Source organism: Hypanus sabinus, chromosome 7 (genome assembly GCF_030144855.1).
Source record: "Hypanus sabinus isolate sHypSab1 chromosome 7, sHypSab1.hap1, whole genome shotgun sequence".
NCBI lineage: Eukaryota > Metazoa > Chordata > Chondrichthyes > Myliobatiformes > Dasyatidae > Hypanus > Hypanus sabinus.
The window spans coordinates 3,403,811-3,422,946 of NC_082712.1; the positions used below are offsets into that span (position 1 = coordinate 3,403,811).

Consider the following 19,136-nt stretch of genomic DNA (forward strand, 5'->3'; position numbering starts at 1 on the left):
CTGATCTGGCCATTGTTCACCATTGCACTTAATAAAAAAAAACTGAAGGGGTTGACATATGAGGAGCGTTTGGCTGCTCTGGGCCTGTACTCACTGCAATTTAGAAGAACGCGTGGAAATTTCATTAAAACCTACCGCATATCGAAAGGACTAAATAAGGTAGATACGGTGAAGGTGCTTCCTGTGGTGGGGGTATCCAGAACTGGAGGGCACAGCTTCTAGATTGAGGAATGACCTTTTAGGACATTGGTAAGGAGGATTTTTTTAAGCTAGGGAGTAGTAAATCTGTGGAATGCTCTGCCACAGACGGTGGTAGAGGCCAAGTCCATGGGTACATTTAAAACAAGTTGATAATTTCCTGATCAGTTAGGGCATAAAAGGAAATGGCGAAAAGGCAGCTGTATAGGTTTGAGTGGGATCCAGGATCATCAGTGGCGGACCAGGCTGAACGGCGTCATTCTGCTCCTTTGTCTTGTCATCTTGGCCCGAAAAGTCGACTGTTTAGTATTCTCAATATATGTTTCCTGGCCTGCTGAGTTCCTCCAGCATTTTGTGTGTGTCACAGGGTGTTTCACCTTGGGGCAAAGGGAAAATGGAGTTGGTCACATCAAGACTCAAGCAGCAGTGGTATGAATTGAATCCCCTTTCCCTCACCTGGCATGCTGAAGTGTTGTGGCTGAAGTGTTGCTGAAGAGGAGATTTGATAGAGGTATTCAAAACGGAGGTGTATAGATAGGGTAAATATAAGCAGGCTTTTTCCATTGACGTTGGGTGAGGCTAGAACTGGAGGCCATGGGCTTAGTGTGAAAGGTGAACTGTTTAAGGGGAACATGAGGGGGACTTCTTGACTTGTATAGCAGTGAGAGTATGTAACAAAGCGACACACACAAAATGCTGGAGAAAATCAGCAGGTCAGAAATGAATAAGTTGTCCATATTTCAGGCTGAGACCCTTCATCAGGACTGAGGAGGAAAGGGGAAGATGCCAGAATAAAAAGATGATTAATAAGCCTGCTGATGGCATGAAAGCTGTTGGAGTCATAGACAATAAAGAAGGTTGCCTGATAGAGTGACAGAGAGCTGAGGGGTAGTTAGGAAGAGTGACGGTGGATGGAAGTTCATCCCAACATGTGTGAGTTTTGAGTTTTCTGTACATTTACAGTAATGGCAAGGAGATGAGAGGTGTTGATTACAGAGAGACCCTGGGATGCAAGTTCACAGCTCCCTGAAAGTAGTGACACGGGTAGACAGGATGCTTGAGGTCATGGGTTAATGGTGAAAGGTGGAATGTAAAATGTGTGTGGGGCAGGGGGATTTAGAGGTCAATGTGCCTTTTCCGTTTTCATTTGTTTTTGTGCGGGGAGGAGGGACTTGGGGGTTGATGATCAAGCTACTGTTCTTTTCTTTCTTGGCGTCATGGCTATTGGAGCTGTCGAAATGAATCTTTGAACCTCTGCACACAGAAGGTGCTGCGACTGGATCGAGCTCCAAGCAGAAAAAGTGGGTGCTGATCGATTTCAACATTTAAGAGAAGTTTAGATGGGTTCTGGTCCAGGTACAAATCAATGGGACTTGGCAGAATAAAGAGTTTGGCAGGGACTAGATGGGCTGAGGGGCTGTAGCATTCTCTAACTATGGCAGCAAGGAAAGCAATATCAGTTTCACTTCTGATGAAAGTGCAGTTCAGGTAAACAATAAGGTAAAAGAGCTTGGCTGTGTGAAATCCATTGTGTCTTTCTAAACAGGCTCCTTCCGTGACCTCTGTGCGTTGTGTTGGATGTTCCACGTCCGCGAGCAGCTGAGCGAGAGGTGTCGCAGGTTCCAGGCAGCCAGAGACAGTGCCAGATCCTCTCAGGTGTGGTTGGTTTTCTTTCTTTCTTTCTTTCTTTCTTTCTTTCTCTCTCTCTCTCTCTCTCTCTCTCTCTCTCTCTCTCTCTCTCTCTCTCTCTCCCTCTCCCTCTCCCTCTCCCTCTCCCTCTCCCTCTCCCTCTCCCTCTCCCTCTCCCTCTCCCTCTCCCTCTCCCTCTCCCTCTCCCTCTCCCTCTCCCTCTCCCTCTCCCTCTCTCTCCCTCTCTCTCCCTCTCTCTCCCTCTCTCTCCCTCTCTCTCCCTCTCTCTCCCTCTCTCTCCCTCTCTCTCCCTCTCTCTCCCTCTCTCTCCCTCTCTCTCCCTCTCTCTCCCTCTCTCTCTCTCGCTCTCTCTCTCTCCCTCTCTCCCTCTCTCCCTCTCTCCCTCTCTCCCTCTCTCCCTCTCTCTCTCTCTCTCTTTCTCTCTCTCTCTCTCCCTCCCCTCCACCCCCCCCCCCCCGGCAGCCAGAGACAATGCCAGATCCTCTCAGGTGTGGTTGGTTTTCTTTCTTTCTTTCTTTCTTTCTTTCTTTCTCTCTCGCTCTCTCTCTCTCTCCCTCTCTCTCTCTCGCTCTCTCTCTCCCTCTCTCCCTCTCTCCCTCTCTCTCTCGCTCTCTCTCTCGCTCTCTCTCTCTCTCTCTCCCTCCCCTCCACCCACCCCCCCCCTGGCAGCCAGAGACAATGCCAGATCCTCTCAGGTGTTTCTCCAGTCACTCTCACACACACGTACGCACGCAGCACTAAAGCTGTGAACTCACTGCTGTCAGGGTTCATTCTCTTTGGACACTGCTTTGCCTCAGGTCCTGTTGTGTGCTGAACTGCTGGTGAGGAGGCACACTGTGATACTGACAGGGACTCGAATAAAATGTGCAGTCCTTATGAGCCTGATTGAATTTTTTGAGGATGTGACTGAACACATTGATGAAGGTAGAGCCATAGGTGTAGTGTATATGGATTTCAGCAAGGCATTTGATAAGTTACCCCATGCAAGGCTTATTGAGAAAGTAAGGAGGCATGGGATCCAAGAGGACATTGCTTTGTGGATCCAGAACTGGCTTACCCACAGAAGGCAAAGAGTGGTTGTAGACGGGTCATATTCTGCATGGAGGTCGGTGACCAGTGGGGTGCCTCAGGGATCTGTTCTGGGACCCTTACACTTTGTGATTTTTATAAATGACCTGGATGAGGAAGTGGAGGGCTGGGTTAGTAAATTTTCTGATGACACAAAGGTTGGGGCTGTTGTGGATAGTGTGGAGGGCTGTCAGAGGTTACAATGGGACATTGATAGGATGTAAAACTGGGCTGAGAAGTGGCAGATGGAGTTCAAACCAGATAAGTGTGAGGTGGTTCATTTTGGTAGGTCAAATATGATGGCAGAATATAGTATTAATGGTAAGAGTCTTGGCAGTGTGGAGGATCAGAGGGATCTTGGGGTCCGAGTCCATAGGGTGCTCAAAGCAGCTGCACAGGTTGACTCTGTGGTTAAGAAGACATTCGGTGCATTGGTCTTCATCAGTCGTGGGATTGAGTTTAAGAGCCGAGAGGTAATGTTGCAGCTATATAGGACTCTGGTGAGACCCCACTTGGAGTACTGTGCTCAATTCTGTTCACCTCACTACAGGAAGGACATGGAAACCATAAAAAAGGTGCAGATGGGATTTACAAGGACATTGCCTGGATTGGGGAACATACCTTATGAGAATAGATTGAGTGAACTCAACCTTTTCTCCTTTGAGTGACGGAGGATGAGCGGTGACCTGATAGAGGTGTACAAGATGATCAGAGGCATTGGTCGTGTGGATCACGATCAATGCCTCTGATCAGGACTTTCCCAGGACTGAAATGGCTAGCACGAGAGGGCATAGTTTTAAGGTGCTTGGAAGTAGCTTCAGAGTTGATGTCAGGGGTAAGTTTTTTTACGCAGAGAGTGCTGAATGTGTGGAATGGGCTGCTGGCGGCGGCACTGGAGGTGGAAACGATAGGGTCTTGGATGGCTACATGGAGCTTAGAAAACTAGAGGGCTATGGGTAAAGCTGAGGTAGTTCCAAGGTAGGGACGTGTTCTGTAGGTTTTCTGTTTCTATGGTTCTATTATAGGCCAGGGAGTCTTACCTCAGTGGTTGGTAAGCTGATGAAGAAGATCCAGAGAGACAGGATTTTTGAACGTTTGGAGAGGCCTAATATGCTTAGGAATAGTCAGCATGGCTTTGTCAAAGGCAGGTCGTGCCTTAGGAGCCTGCTTGAATTTTTTGAGGATGTGACTAAACATATTGATGAAGTTAGAGCAGTAAATGTAGTGTATATGGATTTCAGCAAGGCATTTGGTAAGTTACCCCATGCAAGGCTTATTGAGAAAGTAAGGAGGCATGGGATCCAAGGGGACATTGCTTTGTGGGCCGAAGGACCTGTATTGTGCTGTAGATTTTCTATGCTTTTATATTTCAGATCCTTTTAAAACCTCCTCTATCTCATTTTAAACTTCTACCTTATATTTTTAGTCACCCTTCCATGGGAAAGAGACCATCTCCATCTTCCTGATCTGTGTTTCTCATAATTCTATGTCCTTGTCATGTCACCTGCCAGCCACTTTCATCCCAGGGATAGTTATTCTATGCAATCTCTCCTTGTAACCCAATCCTGGCTATACCCTCTACATCCTTCCTGTAGCCTTCTGACCAGAACTACACACCATACTCCAGCTGTGCCTCAGTCTTATACCCAGTGCCTTGGCTGCTTTCAAGGAAATATGTACTTGTATCTTGGGTGGGAGGTCATGGGTTAAAGGTGAAAAGTGAAAAGTTTAAGGAGAACGTGAGGGGAAACTTCTTCACTCAGAAGAGTGTGGGACAAGCTGCCAGAGCAAGCGGTGCATGTGAACTCGATTTCAACATTGAAGAGAAGTTTGGATAGGTACATGGAGGGCTATAATCTTGGTGCAAATCAGTGGGATTGGGCAGCTAAAACGGTTTGGCACGGTCTAGATGGGCCGAAGGGCCTGTTTTTATCCTGTTCTAGGACTCTGTGACATCCCAATGTCTGTTTGACCACACTCCCCAGATGCCTGCTGTTCATTCTTGGTATAACTTCTGCAAAAAAAATCTCTCTACACTTATCCAAGTTAATGGCCATTTGCCACTCCTTGGCCCACTATCTTCAGTTGATCTAAATCCTGTTGTAACCTTAAACAACCTTCTTCACTGTTTAGTGCCATCTACAAACTTACTAATCATCCCACCTGCATTCTCATCTGATCCCAGCAGTCCTGGCCTCCAGTCTGGTAAATAACCCTTTACTATCACCTCTACCTTCTACCACCAAGATTGTTGGCTAGCTCACTTTGGACCCCACTTGTTCTGATGTTGCAGCCACCTATCATAGAAAAGTTGGGCAAATTCACAAAACACAATTTCCCATGCACAAAGCCATGCTGACTATCCCCATCACTCCTTGCCTTTACAAATGCAGATAGATGGAGTCTTTCAGAATTCTTTTCTGCAGTTTTCCCACCACTGATTTTTGGTTCACTACCCTGCAGTTCCCTGGTTTGTCCTTGATATCCCAGAAACATAGAAAACCTACAACGCAATACAGGCCCTTCAGCTCACGATGCTGTGCCGATCATGTACTTACTTTAGAAATTACCTAGGAAATCCTTCAAGAATAAAGGTACATCAGTTATCTATAGTAATGAAATTTAAACTGTCAGAGCCTGGGCATCTTTAAATTTTATTTAGAGATCCACTTAGACCCTGCATTGTGCAGATTCATTACAACGTGATTATTCAATACTTTATTGAAATCTTTTAAAATGACAAAAAACTTCTCAAGAGTGGCCTCCATTACAGTAAACATTCAATCAGCCAATGAGGACACTTGACATACATTCTAAGCCACTCGCAGGCAATCTTTCAGTACCTCCAGTTGAACTCTTGTCTTTTTGTGTGTTTCCCCTGAGCTGTCAGCCTGTGGTTTTGTATTGCTATGTGCTCCTGTCCCCGCTCCTGCTCTACTCCGGCCCCTGTATCACTGAGTACTCCGTCTCTCTTCTGTTTCTCATTGTTACCTGTATTGCTGCCCCCTGTGTCTCATTGTGCTCCACCTATCATCTGCCTCTCAGTGTATTTCATTCCTGTGTTTTCCCCTGTTTGTTGCCAGATTGTGCCAGTGAGTTTTCCCGAGCCTTTCCAGCATTCATCTCTGTACTCTGTCTGAATATCAACTCTGCCTGTTTCCCGATTCTGGTTTTTGGATTTCTCTGGATGTTTTGATCTCTGCCTGAACTTTGACATTTACTTGGTTTGCACCTTGGGATTTGTTACTCAATTAATATCACTGTGCACAGTACTGGGTCTGCGATTAGATCCCTGCTCCAGCGTCCTGACACAAACATGTATTAGTTTACGCTCTGCCTCCCCTGCATATGTAAGCATTCTTGCTCCCTTGCCAATTTATTCCACTATTTTTCACCCATAATGTTTGCCATTTCCTGTTGGGCTAGTACATCTAAGGTGTGTAGGAAAAGCATTAGCATGGATGTGGATGTGAAACTGCAAGTGATAGAAGCTGGTGAGTGTCAGGTTGATGTGGGTGCATCTTTGAAATTGGCTACATCAATTATTATGAATGCAGACAAGATAAAAGCACCTAAAACGACGGCCTCAAAGTTATCATCGTTCAAGGAGCCATTTGCTTAAAAAAATGGGAAATAGACTAAATATATGGTGCATCACCAAACACAATGACATGCCTTGAAGCCAGCAGATAATAATGGAAAAGGCAGAAAGCATCTTCAATCATATTCAAGAAAAAGAAGACACATCGGTAACATTCACAGCCAGAAGAGGTAGGTTTGATAGATTTAAACAGCACAGTAACTCTCATAGTATACGTATTTCTGGTGAAGCAATTAGTGCAGACAACAAGGCAGCCCAGGAATTTCCTGCAACACTGAAGGCCATATCGAAAAGGACGGTTATCCTCCCAAGCTTGTCTTCAATGTGGATGAAATGGGCTTATTTTGGAAAAGGATACCTTGTAATTTCATCTCTTGCAAAGAGAAACATGCAATAGCAAAGGACCAGTTAACCACAAAATTCCTCAGCACTAGCATCACCACAACCTCACAAATCATGGACCAGTCCATCAACAAGCTCTCTGACTGGGAGCAAAGCAATAAGGCAAAATGGGGTGTTCTCAGCAGTAAATCAATTACCTTCAGCAGGTTAGGGAAAGTGATGCAGTGATAGACAGGAACTACAGGGAGGTAGTCATTCCAAAGGTACAGGAGACAGATAACTGGGTGACTGTTAGGAGAGGGAAGGGAGAACATCAAGATGTGGCCGTCCCCCTCAACAATAACTACTCCATTTTGAGTACTATTTTTCGAGGGGGGACCTAGCTGTGGGAAGAAACAGTTGCCGTGCCTCTGGCAGTGTCAGGCCTTGTGGCTCAGAAAGACAGGAGACTGAAGAGGATGGCAGCAGTAATAGGGGACTCAACAGTTAGGGCGACAGTGATGGGGGTCTCTACAGTTAGGGAGACAGTGATAGGGGTCTCTTCGGTTAGGGAGACAGTGATAGGGGACTCTACGGTTAGGGAGACAGTGATAGGGGACTCTACAGTTAGGGAGACAGTGATAGGGGTCTCTACGGTTAGGGAGACAGTGATAGGGGTCTCTACGGTTAGGGAGACAGTGATAGGGGACTCTACGGTTAGGGAGACAGTGATAGGGGTCTCTACGGTTAGGGAGACAGTGATAGGGGACTCTACAGTTAGGGAGACAGTGATAGGGGTCTCTACGGTTAGGGAGACAGTGATAGGGGTCTCTACGGTTAGGGAGACAGTGATAGGGGACTCTACGGTTAGGGAGACAGTGATAGGGGTCTCTACGGTTAGGGAGACAGTAATAGGGACTCTACGGTTAGGGAGACAGTAATAGGGACTCTACAGTTAGGGAGACAGTAATAGGGACTCTACAGTTAGCTCGACGCAGAAAGGAGACGTGATGGTAGTTTGTCTTCCAGGTGTCGGTCTGCGATGTTTCTGAATGTGTTCAGAATATCCTGAAAAGGAAGGGTGAGCAGCCAGAAGTTGAGCTACATATTGGTACCAATGACACAGATAGAAAAAGAGAGGAGTTCCCGTTAAAAGAATACAAGGAGTTCGGAAAGAAGCTGGGGAGCAGGACCTCAAAGGTAGTAGTCTTGGGATTGCTGCCTGTGCCATGCGACAGTGAGGATAGGAATAGAATGAGGTGGAGGATAAATGCGTGGTTGAAGAATGGGAGCAGCGGCCTGGTTTCAGATTTCTGGATAATTGAAACCTCTCTGGGACAGGTACGGACTGTCCAAAAGGGACTTTACACTTGAGTCTGAGGGGGACCAATATTCTTGCAAGCAGATTTACTAGAGCTGTTGGGAGTGTTCCGATTAAGTCATGAACACTACATCACTGGGAGGCCCTTTGGCCTATCTACCAGTACAAGTGGTTTAAACTAACATGGCAGGGAGATAGGAACCAGGATGATAGAGCTGAGGATGGGCCAGCAGGTTTTCCAGTAAATGATGGGTGTAACGTGAATGTAAGGAAGGACAAGCCAATGATTGGGTACAAATGTAGACAGATCAAAGAGTTCAATTGTACCACAGAGGCAAAATTCAGAAAGGCAAGGAATGCAGGACTGAAGGTGTTATGTTTAAATGCACATAGCATTTGGAATAAGGTGGATGAACTCGTGGCGCAGTTAGAGATTGGTCGGTATGACATTGTGAACATTGCTGAGTTGTAGCTGAAAGATCGTAGTTGGGAGTTTAACATCAAAGGATATACCTTGTATCAAAAGGAGAGACAGGAAACAGGTGGTAGTGTGACTGTTGGTAAGAGATGGAATTACATCTTTAGAAACAGGTGACATAGTGTCAGAGAATGTTTAATCTTTGTGGGTGGTGTTAAGAAGCTGCAAGGGTAAGGTAAAAAAATGTTGTGGGGATCATATGTAGGCCTCCAATAACAGCCAAGATGTGTTGAGATTGCAAAGGGAGCTGGAAAAGGCATGAAATAAGGGTAATGACACAATTGTAGTGGGAGACTTCAATATGCAAGGGGATTGGGAAAATCAGGTTGGTGGCGTGGTGTCGGATCGCAAGAAGGGATTTGTTGAATGCCTATGAGATGGCTTTTTAGAAGAGCTTGTGCTTGACCCTACACGGGGGGAGGTTTATTTTAGATTGGCTAAGATTTATAACCCAGATTTTATTAGCTTAACGTAAAGGAACCCTTAGGAGACAGTGATATGATAGGATTGAATTCATACTGCAATTTGAGAGAGAGAGAAGCATAACTCATGTCTCAGTATCACTGTGGAATAAAGGGAATTATAGATGCATGAGAGGTGGATTAGAGGAGGATACTAGCGGGGATGATGGCAGAAGGAAGGTGGCAGAAATTTCTGGGAGTAGTTCACCAGGCACAGGATAGATATGTCGCACAGAGGAAGTTGTTCTCAAATGGCAGGGGTAGGCAACCGTGGCTGACAAGGGAAGTTAACGACTTCATTAAATCCAAGGAAAGGGCATATAAGGTAGCAAACGTGGGAAGTTGGATGATTGGTAAGTTTTTAAAATACAACAAAAGGAACTAAAAAGCTGTAAGAAAGGAAAAGATGAAATATGAGGAAAACTAGCCAATAATATAAAGGAGGATACTAAAAGATTTTTCAGTTTTATAAAGAGTAAAAGGGAGGTGAGAGTTGAAATTGCACCATTAGAAAATAATGCTGGTGAGGTAGAAATGGGGGACAAAGAAATGGCAGATGAATTTATTAGGTACTTTGCTTCATTCTTTACTGTCGAAGAACTGGCTGTATACCAGAGGTCTGTGAGTATCGAAGCAGGAGTGAGTGCCATTGTTGTTACAAAGGAAAAGGTGCAAGGCAACTGAAAGATCTTAAGGTGGATAGGTCATCTGAACCAGATGGACAACATCCCAGAGTCCTGAGAGAGGTTGCTGAAGAGATAACTGATGCATTGGCCATGACCTTTCAAGAATCACTTTACTCTCGAGAGAATAGGACCAATCAAAGTGTGACAGTGGAAAAGTGTGTATGGAACTATAGGAGAGAGCAGAGGTGCTCAATGAATACTTTGCTTTAGTATTCACTAAGGAAAAGGATTTTGGCAATTGTAGGGATGACCTACAGCGGACTGAATAGCTTGAGCATGTACAGTTGAAGTCAGAAGTTTTCATACACCTTAGCTGAATACATTTAAACTCAGTTTTTCACAATTCCTGACATTTAATCCTAGAAAACATTCCCTGTCTTAGGTTAGTTAGGATCACAACTTTTTTTAAAGAATGTGAAATATCAGAATAATAGTAGAGAGAATGATTTATTTCAACTTTTATTTCTTTCATCACATTCCCAGTGGGTTAGAAGTTTACATACACTTTGTTAGTATTTGGTAGCATTTCCTTTAAATTGTTTAACTTGGGTCAAACGTTTTGGGTCGCCTGCCACAAGCTTCTCACAGTAAGTTGCTGGAATTTTGTTCCATTCCTCCAGACAGAACTCGTGTAACTGAGTCAGGTTTGTAGGCCTCCTTGTTTACACATGCTTTTTCAGTTCTGCCACAAATTTTCCATCGAATTGAGCTCAGGGCTTTGTGATGGCCACTCCAAACATACCTCCAAAGGACTTTGTTGTCCTTAAGCAGTTTTGCTACAACTTTGGAGGTATGCTTGGGGTCAATGTCCATTTGGAAGACCTATTTGTGACCGAGCTTTAACTTCCTGGCTGATGTCTTGAGATGTTGCTTCAATATATCAACATAATTTTCCTTCCTCATGATACCTTCTATTTTGTGAAGTGCACCAGTCCCTCCTGCAGCAAAGTTACTTGTGTCATGCACAAAGTAGATGTCCTCAATGTCTTGCCAAAACTATAGTTTGCTAATATGAAATCTGTGGAGTGGTTAAACAATGAGTTTTAATGACTTCAACCCAGGTGTATGTAAACTTCCGACTTCAACTGTAGACATTAAGCAAGAGGATGTGCTGGAGCTTTTAGAAAGCATCAAGTTGGATAAGTCACCGGGACCGGATGAGATAGAAACATAGAAAACCTACAGCACAATACAGGCCCTTCAGCCCACAAAGCTGTGCTTACCTTAGAACTACCTAGGTTTACCCATAGCCCTCTATTTTTCTAAGCTCCATTTTTCCATCCAGGACTCTCTTAAAAGACCCTATGGCCTTTTCCCAGGGCTGAAATTGCTAGCATGAGAGGGCACAGTGTTAAGGTGCTTGGAAGTAGGCACAGAGGAGATGTCAGGAGTAAGTTTTTTACATGGAGAGTGGTGAGTGTGTGGAATGGGCTGCCGGCGATGGTGGATGACTGCACGACCTTTAATGTCATTCACAACTCCTCGGCAAGTGAAGCAGCCAGTGTCTGTGTAGAGTATAACCCCTAAAAGGATTGAGTTCTATTGTCATTCCACCATACATGTGTTTACAGCTAAATGAAACGACATTCCTCGGGGACCAAGCTGCAAAACATAGTACATATATCACATACAGCACATAAGATAATTAGTAGTAGTCTCCCGAAGTCCGAGGAAGACAAATGTGTTGCGCAGTCAACGTCTGTGGGCATGCATATGACTTCTGAGGCCGAAGCATATTAACAGATAAAAAAACAAAGTATTCTGTAGATGGATCAGGCAATTGTTGATAATAGCAAGTAACATCCATGCCACAAAGGTACCAGGAAATGGCCTGTTTAAACTGGAGAAAGTCTGACTAGTTACCCTTGATACTTGGTGATATTAACATCAACAAGTTCCCTACCATTAAGATACTGTGAGGTATGAATAAATCAGAAACTCACCAGTGCAGATCAAAGAGTTGGGAATCTGCAGCAACGAGTCACCTCCTGAGTCCTGGAAGTGTGATGGAATACTCCACTTTGTATGGTTGGGTGCAGCTCAAACAACTCTTTATACTTTAGAGATAAAGATTGGCTTTATTTGTTGCATATATAGTGAAATGTGCATCCAATCAAATCAGTAAAGTTTGAGCTCCACCTCTGGCGCCAACATGGCATACCTATAACTTACAAACCTCAACCCAGACATCTTTGGAAACCAGAGCACCTGGAGGAAATCCATGTGGCCATGGGGAGAATGTACAAATTGCTTACAGACAGTGGTGGGTATTGAACTGTGTTTAACATCATGCACACATTTCCATTGTTCCTCTTTATCCTGCCCACATTTTCATCAACTTTTACCAGTCACCAACACACTAGGGACAGCAGGCATTTCAACCCACCATCTCCATATCTTTGTGAATCAGAATCAGGTTTAATATAACTGGCATAGAAAACCTACTGTACAATACAGGGCCCACAATGCTGTACTTACTTTAGAAATTACCTAAGGTTACTCATAACCCTCTGTTTTTCAAGGCTACATATATCTATCCAGGAGTCTCTTAAAAGACCCTATTGTATCCACCTCCACCACCGTCGCCAGCCACCTATTTCACGCACTCACCACTCTCTGCGTTTATTAAAAAAAAACCTACCCCTCACATCTCCTGGCGTATGTCCTGAAATTTGTTGTTTTGTGGCAAAGTACAATAAGACAACGTCATCCCAGTCAATGACCCAGATGATAATGATGTTAACTGGATTAGCACATTTGCAGATGACACCGCGGTTGAGTTGTAGTGGACAGTGAGAAAGGCTGTCATGGCTTGCAGAGAGTTTTGTATTAGCTGGAAAAATGGCAGATGGAATTTAATGCAGATAAAGGCGAGGTTAGGACCAACCAGAGTAGGTTTTACACAGTGAAATGTTGGCCACTGGGCAATGTGGTAGAACAAAGGGATCTGATAATACAGGTAGCTAATTTGTTGAAAGAGGCATCACAGATAGATAGGGTTGTAAAGAAAGTTTTTGGCATATTGGTTTCATAACTGAATGTATTGAGTACAGAAGCTGTGATGTTGTACTGGAGTTGTATAAGACATTGGTGAAGCCTGATTTGGAGTATTGTGTGCAGTTTTGGTCGCCTACCTACAGGAAAGATGTAAATCTGGTTGAAAAAGTGCAGAGAAAATTTACAAGGATGTTACTGGGTCTGGAGGACCCAGTTATAGGGAAAGATGGAATAGGTTAGGACTTTATTCCTTAGAACGTGGAAGATCAAGAGGAGATTTGATAGAGGTATGCAGAAGCGTGAGTGGTATATATAGAGTACAGGTACTCCCCAAGTTACGAACATTCGACTTAAGGACAATTCGTACTTACGAATGGAGGAAGGAGAATGCTGTCCACCATTTTAAGTCATTGCCTTTGACACTGCGTTGAGTGTTTAACTTTGTATTTGGCTTAAATTTTTCTTAGCAAGATTCACCCTGACCCCGCCCCCCCACCCCCATCCCTGTTCCGGTCGGCTGGTGGCGCAGTGAGATCAGCACCGGGCTGGAGAACGGAGGTTCCTGAGTTCGATCCAGTGACAGTTTGCTCCCGTGCTGGGTTGATGTCGAGCTCGCAACTCAACCTCGTAAAAAAAAAACACTGCCACCACCAGTTTAAATTCCCACGCGAAATATTGTGGTGGGAACCCAGCACAGCCCCCACTTGTCCCATTTAGCCTGAATCAGTGTGGTGGAGTTTAGGACCTGGGGAATTCAGTGTGGTGGTCCTTAGGACCCAGCGGACCTTGGAACCCGCCACCCGCAGTGTTTCTGTTCCATTGACAGGAAGTGATCGTGATTGAAAATAAAGTGGAAATAATAAAGTGTTTGGAAAGAGGTGAATTGCCATCGGTCATTGGAAAAGCGTTAGACTACAGTCGGTCAAATATCGGAACAATTTTAAAGGATGACGGATAAAGTGAGAATAATGGACCATGTGAAAGGCCCTGCCCCGATGAAAGCTACAATTACAAGCAACGCAGTATTTAATTATTGGAATACATACATTTCTTAAGTGTTTTATATGCATAGAAAGGTAAAATATATACTATATACTAAGACAAACGTTTGACTAACTAACGCTAAATAATACCAGATGTACTTCTTCAGACTTACTTACAAATCCAACTTAAAGACAGACTCAGGAACGGAACTCGTACGTAACCCGGGTAATGTCTGTAAATGCAAACAGGCTTTTTCCACTGAGGTTCGGTAGGACTACAGCCAGAGGTCAAGACTTAAGGGTGAAAGGTGAGAAGTTTAAGAGGAACATGAGGAGAATCTTTTTCACTCAGAGGGTCATGAGAGTGTGGACTGAGCTGACAGTGCAAGTGGTCCATGTGAGCTTGATTTCAGTGTTGAAGGGAATTTTAGACAGGTAATGACTAGTAGGAGGATGTTAAGTCCAGCCAGCAACACCAAAACAAGCGTCATTCCTCCCCTTCCTCCTACACGTGTACATATTCCTCTAACCCCAGCACAGGCCGTCTTTGGCCTCCGCCTCCAGCCTCCAGTGGGCTTGTGGATTTGCAGACATAATATCAAAAAACGAATTGACAAGCAGCAGTGTCTGAATCAATGAGGTTGTATCTTATTTCTCTGGTATGGCTATATCAGCTACATTCAATTCTTGCTGGGAGTTCCACTCCCTCATGGGAACAGAGCTGGTGAAATCATGCTGAGCCCAGAACTGCCCTCAGAGCTCTGCCCTAATCAAGCCCTCCCCTCTACTCTGCCCTCTTTGTGCCCCAACCTGTCCCCATCACTCTGCCCTGATGCAGCCACAGTTCTCTGTCTGGAGGGAGGATTACTGATTGATGCCGATGATTGCTGTGTTCCCAGGACAGTGAGCTGGCAGCTGAGTACGATGCCGCTGTGGTTGACCATTGCCTGGCATCCCTGGAGTGGGCCTGTCGAATGCTGCCCTTTGCCAGGTTCATGAATGTGGAAGAGCTCATACAGGATATCGTTCTCAGCCTGGTTAATGAACTTCCTCCCATCAAGAAGGTAGGATTGTGGTGTACTGCTGGTCTCTGGCACAGAGGTAGGAGAGGGGGAGACAGAGAGATGGGCATCTTGTGAAGGGGCACAGATTGACAGAGATGTGGAGATATATTGGGTGGAGGGGCGCAGGGGAGAGCTAGAGGGAGAGAGGTAACGATTAACTTTATTTGTCACACGTACATTGAAGCAGTGAAGCACATCGTTTGCATCAATGACCAACACAGTCCGAGGATGTGCGTGGGCAGCTCACCAGTGTGGTCACAGCTCCACACCAGCAAAGCATGTCCACAACTTACCAACTCTAACCCATATGACTGAAGGGAGCACCGGGAGGAAAGCCACACCAGCACGGGGAGAACATACAAAAGGTTGTGGCAGGAATCGAACCCAGTAACAGTAACTGTGACCCCTTCAGGAAGGGTGTGAGAGCAATGGGAGGACTGGCCAGGGCTTTGGGCTTGGAAGACAAGGGAGGGAGAGGGAATAACAAGGAGAGGACAGAGAGGAGATGCTGTTACTAGGGTGAGAAGAGTAAGAGAGGGACTTTAAATGGATTGTTAGATTTGTAGTTGAGGGAGAATAGAAGTTATGATGGCTGTAATATTTTCTATGGGATGAAACCCTCGTGTTATCCATCACCTGCCCTGAGCCGAGTTCTTATTTTGTAGGTGGCTGAAATTGTGCTCAGGGCCTTTCCTGATGCAGAAGATGTTCGGGTGCCTTTGAGAGACAAGTACCACACGTTGCAGCAGCGTTTGCGACACAGCATAGTGCAAGGTGATGCAATGCGTCTCTGTTCATTCTACACGGTATGGGTGGGGAGTGAGTAAAGCACGCAATCTGCTGGAGGTACTCAGCAGTACAGGCAGCATCAATGGAGATGATTAACCGGTTGACGTTACAGGCCAAGACTCTTCCTCAGGACTGGAAAGGAGGAGAGGAAGATGCCATAATAAAAAGGTGGGGGGGAGGCAGAGGAGAACAAGTTGGCTGGTGATAGGTGAGACCAGGTGATTGGGGGAGGGGGTATGAAGTAAGAAGCTGAGAGGTGATAGATAAAGGGCTGGAGAAGGAATCTGATAAGAGAGGATAATTAGAAGGGAAAAGATGAAATATGAAAACAAGCTAGCAAATAATATCAAGGTGGATAGTAAAAGTTTTTTCAAGTATGTTAAAAATAAAAGAGAAATGATGGTGGATATAAAATTACTAGAAAATGAGGCAGGAGAAATAACAATGGGAGACAAGGAGATGGCTGATGAATTAAATGAGTGTTTTGCATCAGTCTTTGCTGTGGAAGACTCTGTCAGTATGCCTGATGTTGTAGTGTGTAAAGGAAGAGAAGTGGGTCCAGTTACTTTTACGAGAGAGAAGATGTTCAAAAAGCTGAAAGACCTATAAGTACATAAGTCACCCAGACCGGAGGAACTGCACTGTATGGTTCTGAAAGAGGTAGCATTGGAGATTGTTATGTCACTAGAAATGATCTTTCAAAGATCATTGGACTCTGGCATGGTGCCAGAGGACTGGAAAATTGGAAAAGTCACTCCACTCTCTAAGAAAGGAGGAAATCAGCAGAAAGGAAATTATAGACCAGTTAGCCTGACCTCAGTGGTTGGGAAGATGTTGGAGTCAATTGTTAAGGATGAGGTGATGGAGTACTTGGTGACACAGGACAAGATAGTACAAAGTCAGCACGGTTTCCTTCAGGGAAAATCCCGCCTGATGAACCTGTTGGAATTCTTTGAGGAGATTACAAGTAGGATAGATAAATGGGATACAGTGGATGTTGTGTATTTGGACTTTCAGATGACCTTTAACAAGGTGCCATACATGAGACTGCTTACCAAGTTAAGAACCCATGATATTACAGAAAAATTACTAAGATGATTAGAGCATTGGCTGATTGATAGGAGGCAGCGAGTGGGAATAAAAGGATCCTTTTCTGGTTTGCTGCCAGTGACTAGTGGTTCCACAGAGGTTAGTGTTGGGACCACTTCTTTAAATGTTGTATATAAATGATTTAGATGATGAAATAGATGGCTTTGTTGCTAAGTTTGCAGATGATATGAAGATTGGTGAAGGGGCTGGTAGTGTTGAGGAAACAGGTAGGATGCAGAAAGTCAGACAGATTAGGAGAATGGGCAAGAAAGTGGCAAATGAAATATAATGTTGGAAAGTGTATAGTCATGCACTTTGGTAATAGAAATCAATGTGCGGACTAATTTCTAAACAGGGAGAAAATCCAGGAATCTGAGATGCAGAGGGACTTGGGAGTCCTTGTGTAGAACGCCCTGAAGGTTAACTTGCAGGTAGAGTCGATGGTGAGGAAGGCTAATGCCATGTTAGCATTTATTTCAGGAAGTCTAGAATACAAGAGCAAGGATGTGATGCTGAAGCCTTATAAGGCACTGGTGAGGTCTCATCTTGAGAATTATGAACAGTATTGGGCCCCTCATTTTAGAAAAGATGTGCTGCCATTGGAGAGGGTCCAGAGGAGGTTCACAAGGATGATTCCAGGAATGAAAGGGTTATCATACGAGGAACGTTTGATGGCTCTGGGTCTGTACTTACTGGAATTCAGAAGGATGAGGGGGGAATTCTCACTGAAACCTTTCGAAACCTTAAGAAAGCTTATGGGGTGTTAGCTTTCATAAGTCGAGGGATAGAGTTTAAGAGACGCGATGCAGCTCTATAAAACTCTAGTTAGGCCACACTTGGAGTACTGTGTCCAGTTCTGGTCGCCTCAGTATAGGAAGGATGTGGAAGCATTGGAAAGGGTACAGAGGAGATTTACCAGGATGCTGCCTGGTTTAGAGAGTATGGATTATGATCAGAGATTAAGGGAGCTAGGGCTTTACTCTTTGGGGAGAAGGAGGATGAGAGGAAACATGATAGAGGTGTACAAGATATTAAGAGGAATAGACAGAGTGGACAGCCAGCACCTCTTCCCCAGGGCACCACTGCTCAGTACAAGAGGACATGGCTTTAAGGTAAGGGGAGGGAAGTTCAAGGGGGATATTAGAGGAAGGTTTTTTACTCAGAGAGTGGTTGGTGCGTGGAATGCACTGCCTGACTCAGTGGTGGAGGCAGATACACTAGTGAAATTTAAGAGACTACTAGACAGGTATATGGAGGAATTTAAGGTGGGGGTTATATGGAAGGCAGGGTTTGAGGGTTGGCACAACATTGTGGGCCGAAGGGCCTGTAATGTGCTGTACTGTTCTATGTTCTATGAATGTTGAAAGGCCTAGACAGAGTAGATGTGGAAAGGATGATTCCCATGGTGGGAGAGTCAAGGACAAGAGGGCAGAGCCTCAGACTAGAGGTGCGCCCTTTCAAAACAGAGGTGCAGAGAAATTCTTTAGCCAAAGGGTGGTGAATTTGTGGAATTTGTTGCCACAGGCAGCTGTGGAGGCCAGGTTGTTGGGTGTATTTAAGGCAGACATTGATAGGTTCTTGATTGGTCATGGTATCAAAAGTTATGGGAAGAAAGCTGGGAACTGGGGTTGAGGAGGAGATAGAAAAAAGGATCAGCCATGATTGAGTGGCGGAGCAGATTCGATGGGCCAGATGAGCTAATTCTACTCCTATGTCTTATCGTCTTATAATGTACCGTGGGAGCATGGGAAAGAGGAGGGGCACCAGGGAGAGTTGATTGGCAGGTGAGGAGAACAGCTAAGAACCCAGAGAGGGGAATTGAAGAGGGAGGAATGGGGAAGGGAAAAATTACCAGAAGTTGGAGTAATCGATGTTCATGCCATCAGGTTGGAGGCTACCTAGACAGAATATGAGGTGTTGCTCCTCCAACCTAATGGGTGTGAGTGCCCGTTTAGACAATAGACAGTAGGTGCAGGAGTAGGCCATTCGGCCCTTCTAGCCAGCACCGCCATTCACTGTGATCATGGCTGATCATACACAATCAGTACCCTGTTCCTGCCCTCTCCCCATATCCCTTGACCCCTTTATCTATAAGAGCTCTATCTAACTCTCTCTTGAATGCGTCCAGAGGAATGGCAAATGGCACTTTCAAAGGAAAGTTGTGGAAAGCACTGTATCTCAGAAGTGGAGGAATATTAGATTTCCATAGCACTTTAGTGATAATGATTTCCAAGGGGAGTTAACAAGTAAAATAGAACGCAGACCCTGAGGCTGTGTTGGAGGCAGGGACTCGCAGAATTTAACAAACATGTGAGTGAATCTGAATCAGAATCAGGTTTAATATCACTGGCATATTTTGTGAAATTCATTGTTTTGCATATATTAAACTCAAGAAGTTGTGCAAAAGGTGAGCAAAGCAAGGTAGTTACA

The 19,136-nt window shown here is 44.8% G+C and overlaps 1 protein-coding gene across 10 annotated transcripts in view; it reads left to right on the plus strand.

The window, feature by feature from the left end:
* Positions 1 to 19,136, plus strand: part of cplane1 (ciliogenesis and planar polarity effector 1) — a 375,338-nt gene that overhangs the window by 182,883 nt on the left and 173,319 nt on the right. For all 10 annotated transcript variants that reach the window (XR_009512997.1, XR_009512998.1, XM_059974072.1 and 7 more), the window contains exons 22-24: positions 1,745 to 1,854; positions 14,664 to 14,828; positions 15,494 to 15,602. Coding sequence is in view for 8 of the 10 variants with exons in the window: in XM_059974072.1 (XP_059830055.1) it covers positions 1,745 to 1,854; positions 14,664 to 14,828; positions 15,494 to 15,602 (384 nt within the window). In the remaining 2 variants the exon portion in view is untranslated. The remainder of the gene's footprint in view (positions 1 to 1,744; positions 1,855 to 14,663; positions 14,829 to 15,493; positions 15,603 to 19,136) is intronic.